This window comes from Fukomys damarensis, unplaced genomic scaffold (genome assembly GCF_012274545.1).
Source record: "Fukomys damarensis isolate Sample0158 unplaced genomic scaffold, DMR_v1.0_HiC HiC_scaffold_16, whole genome shotgun sequence".
NCBI lineage: Eukaryota > Metazoa > Chordata > Mammalia > Rodentia > Bathyergidae > Fukomys > Fukomys damarensis.
Genome location: NW_022900928.1, coordinates 95,753,426 through 95,769,792, shown reverse-complemented (window position 1 = coordinate 95,769,792; position 16,367 = coordinate 95,753,426). Strand labels below are relative to the sequence as shown.

At 37.6% G+C, this 16,367-nt stretch overlaps 1 protein-coding gene across 1 annotated transcript in view; it reads left to right on the top strand.

The window, feature by feature from the left end:
- Positions 1–16,367, top strand: part of Agk (acylglycerol kinase) — a 92,640-nt gene that overhangs the window by 69,617 nt on the left and 6,656 nt on the right. Inside the window, exons 10-12 of the mRNA XM_033764495.1 lie at positions 1,903–1,960; positions 9,319–9,466; positions 10,007–10,104. Of these exons, the coding sequence (XP_033620386.1) occupies positions 1,903–1,960; positions 9,319–9,466; positions 10,007–10,104 (304 nt within the window). The remainder of the gene's footprint in view (positions 1–1,902; positions 1,961–9,318; positions 9,467–10,006; positions 10,105–16,367) is intronic.

Below are 16,367 nucleotides of genomic sequence, written 5' to 3'. Positions count from 1 at the left end.
TCATTCCTGGTGGGTGGCGGTTTTTCTTTGCTTTTCCTAAAGCCTGCAGCTTACAGTTTACTTTAATAGAGTTTATCTGAATTATGATTGCTCTCACTCACAGCTCTCTCATCAAGAATCCCCTCTTATACTTCTTAGATTAGCTTGCTACACTTGCTTTCTAGAAATTTCTCAAAATTTTACTTTATTATTCCTGCTAATGAAATTCCTGACAGTGGAATGTTAAAAGAGAAATAGTACTATATTATATAACACACTACAGTCTCCAGTATTTCACATCCTTTCATTTGCAAGTTTGCCCATGATTATGTTGAATCCAAAAAATTACCTTGTATTTCATGTATAATCTCATATTTCAGCAGCTCACCAAGAGGAGTTGCTTAGCTTTCCCTGAAACAAAAAGAACAAGTTGCTTTCCAAAATTTCCACAGGAATATCTCAAATACTTGCCCCATATTTTGATTGGTTTCGGAACATGAATTTCAAAATCTTGTGGTGGTTCTATAAACTTTGGCTAGTGAGTTAAGGCCACCAAGTTGCTTTTTACTGTGAAAGGAAAAACATAAGGATGCAAGAAACCATTCTCTAGCTGGCCATAAGGGGCTATAAGCATGGTGTCAAGGTTTGGCAGAGGTGAAGGGAAGTGCTGACAATTTAGAAATGAACTGCCTGAGTCAGGATGTTTTTCTACTTGGCTAACTAAAAGAAAACCAAACTATAAAGTAAGCTTAAACACACACACACACACACTTTCTCTCCACCAGTTGACCATGGCCCCTATTGGTAGCATCACAATATTGATCTGAATAATAATTTAGAATGGTTCCACATTGCCTGTTGGATTTTATTGAAGCTTTTTATTTTGGTATTCCAGGCGCAACTTAACTATCTCACCATCCCTAATTAACCATGTAACTTTATTTTTAAGCTTTTCCTATTATTCTCACTGTTTCCCATATCTTTGCTCCTCTTCTTGCCTGGAATGATTTCCTTCCCTCTTTTATCTAAATCCAACCCATGTCCAGCTCCTTTTTGAGTTCCATACCCTTATTCTGGCTGCTGCCGTGGTTTTAGGCCATTAATGATATTTTGTCCCTTATTTTTTCCCCTTACCAATAAATAATGATCGGTTTCTATCATGACATAGTCATTTATTATTTTCTGTTACTTCAGAGAACTTTTCCCAAATCATAAGCTCACAAAAGCTGAAATTTTATGCTCTATCTTCTTCCATATAAATGATAGGAGCTAAATATGTATAAATCAGAATCAACAGGGAATAGTTAAGATGGAGTGATTAGTAACAGATAATTTTTAAGACAGAATTCTATTCTCTTCCTCTCTCCAGTGGTTGTTATGTGTTTAATAATACACAGTTGATCCTCCTCATTCTCAGATTTAATGCTTGCCCTTTGAAATGTGAGAGTGTGGCGGTTAACACATGTTAATTCTGTGTGCCTTTGTGTGTGAAAGGATATGGGGTAAGGGATTCAGTTGTATAGCTTGTAACATCAAACTGCATAACATCTGCATCCTCTCAGCATGGCCTCATTGTCCTTTCCTTGTGGCTCTTTGTACACAAACTATTCAGTGTTTGAAAGTCTGTGTTATATACTTATGAATTTAGGGACTCAAGGAGACTCTGGCTCTACATCTCATGTGAACTACAAGAATATTTCTACTTTTTAATTCTGTAGTGTTGGATATGACCTTGAAATGCAGATTAAAAATATGCCATAATGCTGTAATAGTCATTTGTTAAGCTATAATCCCCAAGCCTCCAGTATAGCAGTCATGATGCAGTTGTGGCTCTTTGTAATATATTGTCTGTCATGAGCAGCATCTATCACACTGATAGTGCTTTTGATATTTTAATCAGATTTTAATCTTGGTCTTTCTCAGGTACTGGTATCTTGGGCCTCTCAAAACCAAAGCAGCCCACTTTTTCAGCACTCTTCAGGTAAATGCAATTCATAATGCAGAACATGTCCTTTGTTAGTCATTTCTCTGTGATATATTTGTGATTTTTTAAAATTCCTCACTGTAGATGCATGGAACTTGCTGCAGCACTGAAATGGACTGCATTTCATTGTGTACAATTTCAGAAAATATTTTTGTTTTGATATCCGATCACCTCTCATCTGCTTGTTCCTTCAACTAAAGCCATGTTTAATTTCTCTTTGTTATTTCAGCCCTCCTTTCTATTCATTCACTCATCCATGCTAAACAAACCTTGAACAGAATGATACATATCTTATTTGTGTGTGCTATTAATACGTGGCAATAAATTGAAGATTTGTATTGGAATATATCTGTACAGGCTTGTGGACAAGTATTAGTAGGTTTTAGACTATACTAGCAAATGGGGGTTGTGGTTACTATGTTGGACAGTCTAGATAAAAAATATTTCCATCATCTGAAAAGTTCTTTTGAACAGTACTGCTATAAACTATATGTTAAAAAATTAATGTTAGAGTCCCTGGTGAGGTGGCACATACTTGTAATCCCAGCTACACAGAGGCAGGACGATTATAAGTTTAAGGCCAGGCCTGGGCAACTTAGCAAACTCTTATCTCAAAATAAAAACTGACAGGGTGGGGGATGTAGCTCAGTTGTAGAATGACCCTGGTTTCAATCCCTAGAGATAACAACAACAAAAAATTAGGAGCTGAGGGTATATCTCAGTAGTAGAATACTTGACTAGCATATATAAAGCCCTATATTTGATCCCCAGCCCTGAAATTGGGAGTGGAGTCAAGCTTAGCAATTTGTATTAATGAAAATGCTAATAGAAAAGTCATCATTAACTGTGGACTGTATACTATATTCAGCTGTTGTGCCAATCAAAGCAGTATAATCACAATTTGGCTAATCTGAAAATTGGTAGTGAGAAACTTGGTTCCAATGTTACTATTCAGAGTTATCAAGTGTCCCTGTAAGTATAAAGGTAATACATGTCCATTGTAAAATAGTTGAAAAACTCATCTCCCATAACCAGCTGGATTAAAAAGAAAATGTAAAAGATTAAAATCCAGTTGGATTGACAAATTAAATGTAACAAATTAAAATCCCCAAAGTACTAGAATTCAATCTACATGATTTTAAAAATGAACTTCAAAAAAGCAAAAATTATCTAGACTGGAGGCAAATTGGATTAGTAAAATGTCTTACTATTCAAGGGAAAAATTTTATTGGGGAAGTAGTGAATACATTTAATAAAAAAGAGTATATATTTAAATGGTGGAGTACCAGACAATAAACTGTTTTCTATAATTTATTCAGCAAGCAATTACTGGTCAATGTCTGGGATACAAAGCCAAGTTACAGGTTTTGTCTTCAAGACGCATGCATGTGCTGGTGAGAAGTATACGTGAATCAGCTGTTTGGCAAGTGCTGAGAGAGAAATGTGGAAAGACAAGATGGGAGCAGAGAGCAGGGCCATCTAAATCCATCTAAGGGTCCAAAAGTCTTCCAGGGGAAGGTGACACTTAATCTAAATTTGGAGACGTAGTGGACTAGAGAAAAGGCATTTCAGGTTGAAAGATAGATCTTGAGAAACCACAGTAATGACCATGGTCATTAGTTATAGTTAGCAGGAAATGACACTAGAAGTTTGGGTTAGGGCACACTGTGATGTACCGTCCGACTTTAATCCTTATGGAGTGGGGTTTTTGAGTCTTAAGCAGAAACATGACACGAGCAGATATACATTTTAGAAAAATCATATGACAGCATTGTGGACAACAGAGCCAGGCATGGTGGCACACGCCTGTAATCCCAGCACTTGGGAGGCTGAGGCAGGAGGATCACTGTGAGTTTGAGACCAGCCTGGACTACATAGTGAGTTCCAGGTCAGTCTCACCTACATAGTGAGACCCTGTCTCAAAAAACCAAAGAAAGGACAACAGCTAGAGAATTGTTGATCTAGTAGCAAGGGTGGAGCTAAGTGATAAGGTATAGACAAAGGCATTAATAGTATTGACAATGGGAAATGGATCAAAGAGCTATTGAGATTACTGCCTTGGAGGTTGGAAGATTTCTGGTTTGAAGGATTAGAATTTGATAGCTTAGTTTTCCATTAATATTTTTGTTTTTTGTTTTTTGGTACGGGCGATCCAGCTCTGGTCTTTGGGCTTGTGAGGCAGGTGGCAGAATCACTGAGCCAAATCCCCGTCCCTCCAGTAATGTTTTTAATACTAGAATCAAGTTAAGTTTGTGGAGACTTTTCACTTTGGTACATGATGAGTTTAATACCTGTGGTGCACATAAGTAGAGATACAGTTGTCACTTTAATCTGGAATTCCAGCAGACTGAAGAGAGATTTAGATCTTGTAAGTGTGTGAATAGTGTTGAAATGCTGGACAGAACCGATAGAAGAAAAATTCCAAGAAGCAATAGCCAAGAGTAGAAACAATGATGGGGCAGCATGCACTGAATTTGGCAGCTGCCCAAGGTTTAAGTGACCTCCAAGGTGGTGGTGGTGGTGCTTGTGCTGTGGCCATCCTGGAGAAAGTTATGGAATAAATGGGAAATAAAGAAGTGATGATCACAGGGGTCATCCACTTCCAGGAACTTGACTTTGAAGAGGAGATAGAAAAGGCCAAAGCTATGTGAGATAATGAAAAGATGAAAATGAAGTGTTTGTAGATGGGGAGGGGAGGAGGGGGTGAAGTAAGGGCAGGGGTAAGGGGAAAAAATGAGAATCAAGACCTGTCATGTAGAGGTACAAGATCCCAACAATGAATGTAACTGTACTGTATCCCTAAAATGTACCAATAAACTCAATTAAAGCTGAAAAAAAAATTAAAAAAAAAAAAAAGAAAAGGCCAAAGCTGAAGAGAGTATCTTTTTTTTTAAATTGGAGGAATATCTATTATTTTATATCCTCAAGCAAAAGAAAAGACAAGCAGTGAAGAGAAAGGATACACACAATTCATGAGTGAGTTGGCAAAAATCTGTGACTAGAAAGTGGGGTGGAATCCAGAGTGTTGTGAGCAGGCGATGCAGAGTACTGTCCAGCAGTGTCTCAAACCTGAAAGAGCATTGGGTGGAGATGGGGCAAGGAGAGAAAGAAGGACGCCAAGACAGGAGTCTGATCAAGGCGACTTTATTGCAGGCAAGCATCAGACTTTTGAAGCAAAAACCACAAACCTAAGAGGTGGTAGCATGATATTATCATGACAACCTTATCTGACCTAAAATAAACTTTAGGAAACTCTGTAGAGTCAGGAAGTCATAAGACAAATACCAGGTGACTCATTAAACTCGAAGGTTGTTAAGTTTGGGAAACTTCAGAGCAGCACAAAATGTCTTAGCATAACATAAGAAGAAATAGGCTTAACCACAAATTATTATGGGCTATAATTATTAAGGCAACCTTAATGGGTGATATACTAGAACAAAGGACTACAATCTAGGACATAGAAACTTAACTTCAGAAAGGAAACTTATCTCTAAAATGGTTCCACTTAGTTCAGGATGGCAGCACTCCTGCCAGTTCAGAGGCCAGCGCCCAACACCAAAGTATTGGATTATCCTCCGCAGGGGAAAGTGGTGCCTTTTTCCATGGGATAGGACAGAGGTAAAGGGTAGGTCCAGATGAAAAGAAGGTTATGGAGAGTTGAGGATGCTCTCTCTGATGTACCTGATATTCTCAGTGAAACAGGCCTTCTGCTGAAAGCATGGTGGGTGTAAGTGGTGGTGGCATAGGTGATTCTAAGGTGACAGTGAGGAGACGGGATTATCAAGTGGCATCAAGGACCTGAGACCAAGAATCTCTGTGTGTATTTTTCTGTATTAAAACTCAGCAGGATTTTTTTTTTTCCCTTTAGCAATGCTGAGCCCAGATATAGGAGTACAGAAACTGAGCAACAAGATTGATCCAGAATTGAGACTTTTTTTTTTTTTTTTTTTTTTTTTTTTTGGATAAGGACAGTTAAACTAAGGGCTTTCAAGCTGACGTACATTCTCAGACCTGTCCTTTTTTTGGTAATTTTTAATTTTTTTTGTTCTGAGACAGGATCTCACTGATGCTAAATGGCCTGAGCTGAGCTTAAGCTTGTGATACTCCTGCATCATCCTTCCAGATTTCTGGGATTGTAGGTGTGTGGCGCCATGCCTGGCTCCAGATTTGGAGTTCTGAAGAATGCATGTTATGGAAGAATAAAGAAAGACTTAAATGAACCACACAGTGATGTTAAGTATTAATTGGGCAAAAATGGAGTGTTAGTGTTAAGAAAGGAATTGGCAAGTGATATACAGAGAGTTAGCAAAATGGAAGTAAAATAACAAATTTTACTCCATTGATGGGGATCAATGACACCTAATGGCGGTGCCCTGATCGAGTACTTGGGTACAATTTCCCCTTTTATAGGGTTTTACAGTCTTGATCTCATTCAGGTGGTTGTGCTGCATTTCCACAGTTCACCTTGCTGATATTCAAAACATGGTGGCCAGGCAGTTGAATTTCAACCCAGAAGCAGCACTTCTTTGTTAGGGGAGGTTACCTTTCAGATTAATTTAGTTATCTATTCTAGCCAAGGGGAATGGAGTGGTGTTTGGTCAGCAAAGCTAACAATGGTTCTTTTCATTTACAAAACTTTTGAGGGAGACTAGATGCCTCCATTAATTCTGAACTAAATGGAGTGAAGGGACATTTAGTTGTGACATTTCCTAGGTTTTTGCTATTAAAGTTTTCCCTATCATTACCAAGAATTCTCAGTGTGATTGAGAACTGTGCATAGCTAGGAGCTTTAGGGACCAAAAAATAACACCTCTCTTCCTCTTCTGAATTTGAATCAAGTTATGAAGATGCGCATGACTCAAACAGATGGAGATGAAAATGTCAGCTTTTTAAATGTCAGCAGGAGTGAAGGACACCATCTAGATATGTGATTGCAGTCTGATTTCCTAATACTAAAAATACCCCAGTCAGGGCAGAGACCATTATTGTAAGGTAACTGTGAAGATGAGGCAAATGGATGTTGAAGGCAGCTGCTGTTGGGCCAGGAGTGTGGAAGGGGCTGGACCCATGCATTGGTCCCCCTGGCCTGGGAAGGGGTCAGCAGTAGAGGAAGAGAAGCCAGAATTGTGGCTATTTTTGAATTCACCCTGTGGAAGCGTAGCAAGAGGTGCATAGTTCAAGCTAACTGATGTACAGGGCTGTACAAAGCAAAAGAACATGGGATGAAATTAGAGAGTAGGATGTTAGGGTTTTAGGAGGAAGCATTCTTTATTTATTTAAATCTCTAACTGTTTTTTTCCATTAAGTTTATTGGCATATTTTAGGTATACAGTATGACGACATTCATCATTGGGATCTTGTACCTTTATATGATATATCTTGTAGTTAGTTTTTCACCATTTCCCTGCCCTCCCTTCACCCTTCCCTATTTACAAAGACTTTGTTTCCATTTTTTCCTTTCTTACATTTTTTTCCTTTCCCTTCTTTCCTTTTTCCCCTACTCCTCCCACTCCGTCTTCCCTTTTAGACCTTTTCTTACTGTTTCGCATCTAGTACACATTTTGTTTCTTATTTACACTTTCATTTTCTCATACCAGAGAAACTATTCAGTATTTACATGTGCTTCCTATTTATTTCATTTAAGAGTATGGCCTCAGTGGGCATCCATTTAGCTATAAATTACTCTAGTTTCTCATTCTTTGTGGGTGAGTACTCCATTTTTTAAAAAAACAAAACAACAAAACAAATCTTTATCCATTCTCCAGTTGATGGGCATTTGGGCTGATTCCAAATTTTAGCTATGACAAACTGTGCCATTATAAACATGGGTGTGCATATATCACCGTGCTATGATTCTTTTAGTTTTTTGGGGAAAATAATCAGCAGGGGAATAGCTGGGTCAAATGGGACCTCCCGTCCTGTCTCTTGTGGTATCTCCACAGTGCTTGCACCAATCTGCACTCCCACCAATAATGGAGAGAAGGGTTTTTTTTTTCCCCCATAGCCCAGCATTTGTTATTGGTTGATTTCTTGATAGCAGCCATTCTTTCTGGGGTGATGTGGAATCTCAGTGCTGTTTTCATCTGCATCTCTCCAGTGACCAGTGATGTTGAACATTTTTTCATATGTTTATATGCTGCTTTTACTTGGTTGTCTGAGAAATGTCTGTTCATTTCAGATGCCTATTTTTAAATTGGGTCTTTAGGGCTGGGGATTTAGCTCAGTGGCTCTACAGCCTGCCTTGCAAGTGCAGGGACCTGAGTTTGATCCCCAGTACCAAAAATAAATAAATAGGGTCCTTAAATTTGGGGGGTTTGATTTTTTTCAAGTTCTTTATATATTCTAGATGGTAATCCTTTGAGGAATAGCTGGTAAAAAAATTTTTCTCACCTTGTAAGTTGTCTCTTAGCTCTGTTGGTGGTTTCTCTTGCAGTGCAGAAGCTTTTTAATGAGATCCCAGTTATTGATTGTGCTAGTTCCCATGCTATTGAGGTTTTGTTCATAGTCTTTTCTTATGCCATTGTCTTCAAGAGTTCTAACTAACCTATCTTCCAGCAAGTTTAGAGTTTCTGTTTTAATATTTAGATCTTTGATCTACTTGGGTTTTAGTTGAGTGCATGGTGAGAGATATTAGTCTAGTTTTAATCTGTGGCAGGTTAAAATCCAGTTTTTCCAACACCATTTATTAAAGAGTCTATCTTTCCTTCAGTAGAAGGAAGAGTTTTGATCACAGTGAGGCCAGGATATGCTGTGGAAGTGGTGGCTATGTTGTATGAGAGGACTGAGAGGTTAGGGTGTAGTTTTACTTATTCCTTCAAACACTGATGCAGTCTAGGATGACACTGGGCTTGAGATGCCAAAAAATTCTACTGTGAGAACGGGCTTGGAAGCAAAAGTGAGAGGTCTTGAGCTGGATTTGGATTGTGAGGCTGGCTGAACCATTCTGGCTTCTCTGTGGACCCAGATTCCAGAAATGAGGAAGGTATTGGTACAGCTGGATTCCATCAGCTTCATTTTTGTGTCACCCTCTCAAAACAGATGACTCCATCCTTGTTCACATTGATCTTGTCCTGGATAAGGGTGAACAGTGGTTATCAGTCCACTGTGGTCTCCTCTCTGCTCTGTATCTTAGAGCAGTGTAGGAAGAAACCATTGAGTTCATGGTTTTCAAGAGAGTCCTATGAGGAAAAGGAACTTGGAGGATTCTGCATTGAGAATTAGTGATAATTCTTTCTGAGAGATGATTAGCTTTCTAGAAGGAATAGGTAGAATACTAACTTTTGCAGAGAGAAGCTCCCAGATTTAGCAATTGTGTTTATGACAAAAAAATTTTTTTTCTCTCTCCACGTTAACAGGAGTGGCCTCAGACTCATCAAGCCTCCATCTCCTACACGGGACCTACAGAGAGGCCCCCCAGCAAGCCAGAGGAGGCTCCCCCTCGGCCTTCTTTGTATAGGAGAATCCTCCGCAGGCTGGCCTCGTACTGGGCACAGCCGCAGGACGGTGAGCAGCATGCTGACTGTGTATCAAAAAGCCCTCCTCAGTCTAGGAGTGCCGCAGCAGCCCCCTGAATCAGTTTTGAAAGGCATAGCTGAGATAGAAGTCTTTTTAGGATCGTTGAATTCATCCTTCCGGATGCCACCACTGCACGTCCAGACAATGTCTTGTGAGTGGGCACGGCAGCCTCTGTGCACCATCATTCTGTCGCTGACATTTATGTAGCTGCTTTTAGTAGCAAAGTTTTAGGCCTAGAGATCCCATTTGAGCCTGGAACTGTACCTGTCTATTTAAGAAAGATGAGTAAGTGTCAGGGATTTTTAGCTCAGTGGTTCAGCTGCCTTCCCCTCAAGCTCAAGGACCTGAGTTTGATCCCCGGTACCAAAAAAATTAAAAAAAAAAAAAAAAAAAAGAAAGGATGAATAAGATAAAGCTAAGATGGAGAGTTGGCAAAGAACTTGTGAAGCTTTGCTGAGCTGCTGGCAGTCAGTGGTGGGCATGGAGTTAAGTGGAAGAAGCTGACATGTGACTGCCGGCTTCCCACAGCCCACTCCCAAGAAGTGAGCCCAGAGGTCTGGAAAGACGTACAGCTGTCCACCATCGAGCTGTCCATCACTACCCGGAACAGCCAGCTTGACCTGACAGTAAGTGTGCTTACTTATTAGGAAACCATGGGAATTGGGGAAAATGACAAAGGCACATGCTTTTCTTATACAGAATCAGTATCTACTTTTATTCTGTGGGCACTGAGAGGAAAGGCTCAGGAAAGAGGATGTTGTGTGCCATTTAGAAGGAACAGCAAGGAGAAGCAGCATTGAGTATTTGTGGCATAGAAGTTTGAGGGACTCTGAGCAAGTGTTCTGTTCATTTCTTAGTTGGTCTCCAGAGGGCTTAGGACAAAAGGCCTTCAGAAATGAAAGGTAGGCTACTCTCACTTGTCATTGGAATAAAAACACTGTGTAACATTTTCTTTTGTAAATAGTCATTATTTTGTGATTATATTTAAACATAATCACAGCTCCCCAGGAGAAACACACACATAACTAGTACCTATACATATTATTTTATTTGGGTTCAAAGTAGAGTATGGTAGCTATTAGTCTCATAGATCTATTTGCTTTAATGAGAATTAAAATAAATTTTAAAACTCAGTTCCTCAGTCGCACTAGTTGCATTTTAAACACTTAACAGCCATTTGTGGCTAATAGCTACCATATTGGAAAGCACAAATGTAAAGCATTTCCATCCATGCAGAACGTTCTGTTGGATAGTGCTGCTACAGAAAATACACACACACACACACACACACACACACACACACACACATCTTGAGATAAAGCAGGGGTTGGCAAACTGGTTTGCCAGCTATTTTCAAATAGCCCACAAATGAAGAATTAATTTTTCTAATATTAAATGGTGAAAAGAAAGAATGATAATTTTGTGACACTTGAAAACTACATGAAATTTATTATTTAGTGTCCATCAATACAGTTTTATTGGAACATAGCAGTGTTCTTTCATGTGTCTTTATTTATGGTTATCCTGACACTATAGTGATGACAAACTGTAGCCCAAAAGCCTAAAACATTTACAATCTGGCCATTTTCAGAAAAATACTTTACTGACCCTGATACAGGGCATTCCTTAGTTATTTATGTTAATGAGGATGTCAGTATAAAAGCCATTTTTAACTGTGCACTAATTATAACATTCAGCTTTTATTTAAATGAAAGTCTATTGTTATCCTAGCCGATTACAAAACTTGCACATGGAATTGGAATGTAGTAAGTGTGACTCCAATAATAATAATCAGGGTACTGGATTGTTCTCCAAATAGAAAAGTAATACATGTTGAAAACATTGGGCATAAGTCCTTTACCTTCTAAAATGCTTTAAGTTGAATTAAAATAATAAATTTAGTAATAGAATAAAATCTAAGTGATTATTAATATAAATGTGCAAAGAACAAGACCTTTCTAAGCATAACACCTAAAGCAAAATTCATATTGATATATTAAGATACTGTCAACCTTTTTTTTTTTTTTTTTTTTAACTGGGGATCGAATTCAGGTCCTTGAGCTTGCAAGGCAGGCAGCAGAACCACTGAGCTAAATCCCCGGCCCTCAACCAATTTTTTGATGACAAACTGGGGAAAATACTAGGATGTCACAGATAGTAACTTCCCTTATCAAAATGTCTAGAATAGATCAGTAGGAAATAAAGAACTAATATTTAAAAACAGGTAAAGAGGATAAAAGAAAATTCATGATCTAAGATTTCAAAAAACAGCTTCTGTTTGCTCAGTATTTATTATACACGGGGCACTGTCCTAAGAATTTCACATAGATTAACTTACATAATGCTCATTAACTACACTATCAGCTATAACTTTTATCTGCATTTTATAGGTAAGGAAAAAAGTGTTCAGTGTCAAGGAAATGCAAATTAAAATAGGAACTATTGAATAGTCGTAGATTCAAAAGCATGATGTACTCAGTGTTGGCATGGTGGGGAAATGAGCTGGGTAATATATTCCTCCTGGGAATGGAAATTGTAACACCCCTTCTCAGTGGAGCCTGGTAGTATATAGTCCCTAATATATAAGCGTGCCCCCTGGCCTATTGTGAGTAGAAATCTGTGTTACAGAAATGATCATGGCAGTCCAGTTACTGTCTTACCTAATGGAATTCTTAAAATATTGTTGAAAATGAGTGTGTGAGGTTAAATAGATTCTGTTGCAAAGGCATTTTTAAAAAGATAAAATTTCTATTACACATTTTCTTTATATTCAGTCTTTGGTAATATGTATTTCCAGCATTTTTTTCGTGTTCTTTTACCATTGTTCTTTTCTCTGATGACTGAATAGCAGTGCATTGATGGAGTTCTTTGAATATAAGATTGCAGCTCGAGATTAGCCACATTCAGGATGCTGACTGCTTTTTAATCTTTGTACCAATTACAAAAGCACATCATGCCATACTGCTTATCACATAGCAGCACATTCATTTTTTTTCTTTTTTCCATACTTCTTTGTAAATATAAAAGCAAATGAATAAAATATTCAAAGACATTTTAGCTGGCATGTAGTAGCTCAAAATATTTACTTATTTTTAAAGATAGTATATTCAGAGTATAAAATAAGCTTTGAGAATGTGGAATATGTGAAAGTTAGGATCTTTTGTACAAATGTTTTCTGTACTTATGATTGCAAAATTACAAAATAGTTGGACTGATTAAATTTTAGTACACTTAAATGCAGTCCTATTTATTAATATAGCAATATGATTATATATTGTAAAACTGAAAAGTAGGTTAAAATTATCTGCATCAGTGTTTTTGTTTAAAAAGGAAATACTCCCACCTACAACTATCGCACATTGTCTATGTACATATAAATATTCTTGTCTCTATTTTTCTCTACTTGTACTATGCTTCTCAATTATTACGGTTGTATATGCTCTTCTGTTCAAGAGTCCCTTGGCTATTCTTGGTTCTTTTGACTTCTATAAATATTGTAGAATGTTTATTAATTTCCTAATAAAACTTCTATAATATTGGTCTAGATTACATTGTATCCACAGATCATTTTGAGGAAAAATGGCATTTCTGTCTACACTGTTGAATCTTCTAGCATCTGAATGTGGTTCTGTGTGTCTCTTCAGTTACTCCCAATGAAGTATATAGTTTTCTCTACAGCATTGTTCTGCTGAATATATTCATTATCTTAACTTTTGATATTAATGATATTTTAAAATTTCATTTTCTAATTATCTGATGTAATAGACGGACACGTAATTGATTTTTGGTGTTGATGCTGATTCAGCGAGCTAATTCTGGTCTATGGATACTTTTGGACTTCCTTGAGATTTTGATATACCAATGCCAAATAGTACATGTTTTTGTTTTTTAACTTAATTTATTGGTACATTCTAGGTAGACAGTACAGTTACATTCATTACTGGGATCTTGTACCTTTACATGCCAGGTCTTGGTTCTCATTTTTTCCCCTTGTCCCCACCCTCCCTTCACCCTCCCCTGCCCCCCTTCAAACACTTTAATTCCATTTTTACATTTTCTCATATTTTTTTCCCTTTCCCTTATTCCCTCTTCCCTATCCTTCTCACTGTCCCTACACCTTTGGTCCTTTTCTTCCTATTTGCTAAGTTTCCCATTAGGATCTTGAGTACTATTATAGTTTTTCACACCAGAGATACTATTCGGTATTTGCATATGTGTGCCTTATTTATTTCACTTAGAAGTGTATCCTCAAAATTGTTTTTGTTTTTTTAATTAAGTTTATTGGAACATTTTAGGTGTATGATACTGTTACATGCATCACTGGGATCTTGTACCTTTACATATCTTATCTTGGTCCTTATTTTTTTCCCCATTCCCTTCCCTTCCTTCACTCCCTCCACCCTTCTCTGTTTACAGAGACATTGTTTCCATGTTTTTCCTTTTTTCGTATTTTTTCTTTTCCATTTGTACATTTCCCCTACTTCTCCGAGTTCCCCTACACTTTTGGGCATTTTCTTCCTATTATACAATATCAATTATACATTTTGATCCTTATTTACACTTTTAGTTTTTCACACCAGAGAAACCATTTAGTATTTACACATGTATCTTATTAATTTCACTTGAGTATGGCTTCAGTGTGCATCCACTTAGCTATAAATATCTCTAGATTCTCATTTTTTGTGTGTTTTGATTTTTGATTTTTTGAGACAGGGTCTCACTATGTAGTTGAGACTGACCTGGCACTCACTATGTAGCCCAGGCTGGTCTCAAACTCACAGCGATCCTCCTGCCTCAGCCTCCCAAGTGCTGGGATTACAGTTGTGTGCCACCACGCCTGGCTCTAGATTCTCATTCTTTATGGCTAAGTAGTACTCCATTTTATTAAAAAAACACACACACATCTTTACCCAGTCTCCAGTTGATGGGCAATTGGGCTGTTTCCAACTTTTAGCTATTAGAAATTGTGGTGCTATAAACATGGATTGAGCATATATCAATCTCTGTGGTATGATTCTTTAATTCTTTTGGGAGGATACCCAGCAAAGAAATAGCTGGGCCAAATGGGACTTTTAATCCTAGTTGTTTGAGGTATTTCCATATTGATTTCTTTGGTTTTTTTTGTACTGTGAATCAAACTCAGGACCTTGAGCTTGGGAGGCAGGCGGCAGAACCACTGAGCTAAATTCCTGGCATCTTTTAATCTATTCCACTGATCCTTGGGTCTGTTTCTTTGCCAGTACCATGCTGTTTTTAATCACAGTGGCTGCGTAGTATAGTTTCAAGTTGGGTTTGTAATACCTCTGCCATGTCTCTGTTACCTAGAACGGTTTTGCTATTCTAGGTCTCTTCTAAATGAAGTTTTGGATTATTTTCTCTCGCTTGGTGAAATATACTGTTGGGATTTCAATTGGGATTGCATTGAATCTGTATAGCAGTTTTGGAAGTATGGCCATTTCCACTATATTGGTTCTTCCTACCCAGAAACAGGGATGTCTTTCCATTTTCTTATGCTCTCTTTGATCTCCTTTTTTTCAAAGTGTTGCAGTTCTCAACATAGAGGTCCTTTGCTTCCTTTTTTAGATTGATTCCTAAATATTTCTTTTTTTTTTTTTTGGATGCTGTTTTTAAAGGGATTGTTTCCTTAATTTCACTGTTATTTTTTAACAAAAAGGCTATTGATTTTTCTTTCTTTTTCTTTTTTTTTTTTTGGTACCAGGGATCAAACTCAGGCCCTTGTACTTGTGAGGCAGGGGCAGAACCACTGAGCTAAATCCCCAGCCCTAAGGCTGTTGATTTTTGAGTGTTGACTTTGTATCCAGCTACTCTACTGAATCTGTCAAGTCTAGAAGTCTTCTGGCAGAGTTTTTGGGTCTTCTATGTAGTGTCATTGTCAGACAGTTTAACTTCTTCCTTTCCTATCTTTATTACTTTTATTTCTTTCTCTTGTCTAATTGCTGTGGCTAATGTTTCTAGAACTGTATTGAACTGGAGTGGTGATAGTGGACATCCTTGTCTTGTTCCTGATTTTAGCATGAAGGCTTTCAATTTTTGACCATTTAGTATGATGCTGGCTGTTGGTTTTTCATAGATCACCTTTATCAGGTTGAGATAAAGATAATCTATTCCAATTTTCTGTAGGGTTTTTATCATAAGTGAGTGTTGGATTTTGTCAAATGCTTTTTCTGCATCTATTGAGATGATCGTATGGTTTTTGTCCTTGACTGTGTTAATATAGTATATTACATTTATTGATTTACATATGTTGAGCCATCCTTGCATCACTGGGGTAAAATTGACTTGGTCAGGGTATGTGATCTTTTTGATGACCCTCTGTATTCTGTTTGCCAGTATCTTATTGAGGATTTTTGCATCTATGCTCATTAGGGAGATTGACCTCTTTTTTGGTTGGGTTTTTTCCTGGTTCTGGAATCAAAGTAACAATTGCTTCCAGGAATGAATTTGGGAATATTTCTTTCCTTTCAATTTCATTGAAAAGTTTAAAGAGTAGTGGCAGTAGTTTTCTAAATGTCTTATAGAATTTGGCATTGAAGCCATCAGGACCAGGGCTTTTCTTTATTGGTAAATTTTTATTTGTATTACCAATTTCACTGATTGTAATTGGGGTGTTTAGAATTTTTGTAGCTGTTCTTTCAACTTTGCTAATTCATATGTATCTAGAAATCTGTCTATTTCTTCTATGTTTTCCATTTTATTGGAGTACAGGTTCTCGAAGGTATTGATGATCCTATGGATTTCTGTTGGATCTGTTGTGACTTCACCTTTTTCATTCCTAATTGCATGGATTTGAGCCTTTTCTTTCCTTTTTTTGATAAGGTTGGCTGAGGATTTGTCAATTTTGTTTCAAAAAGCCCATTGTTCAATTCAT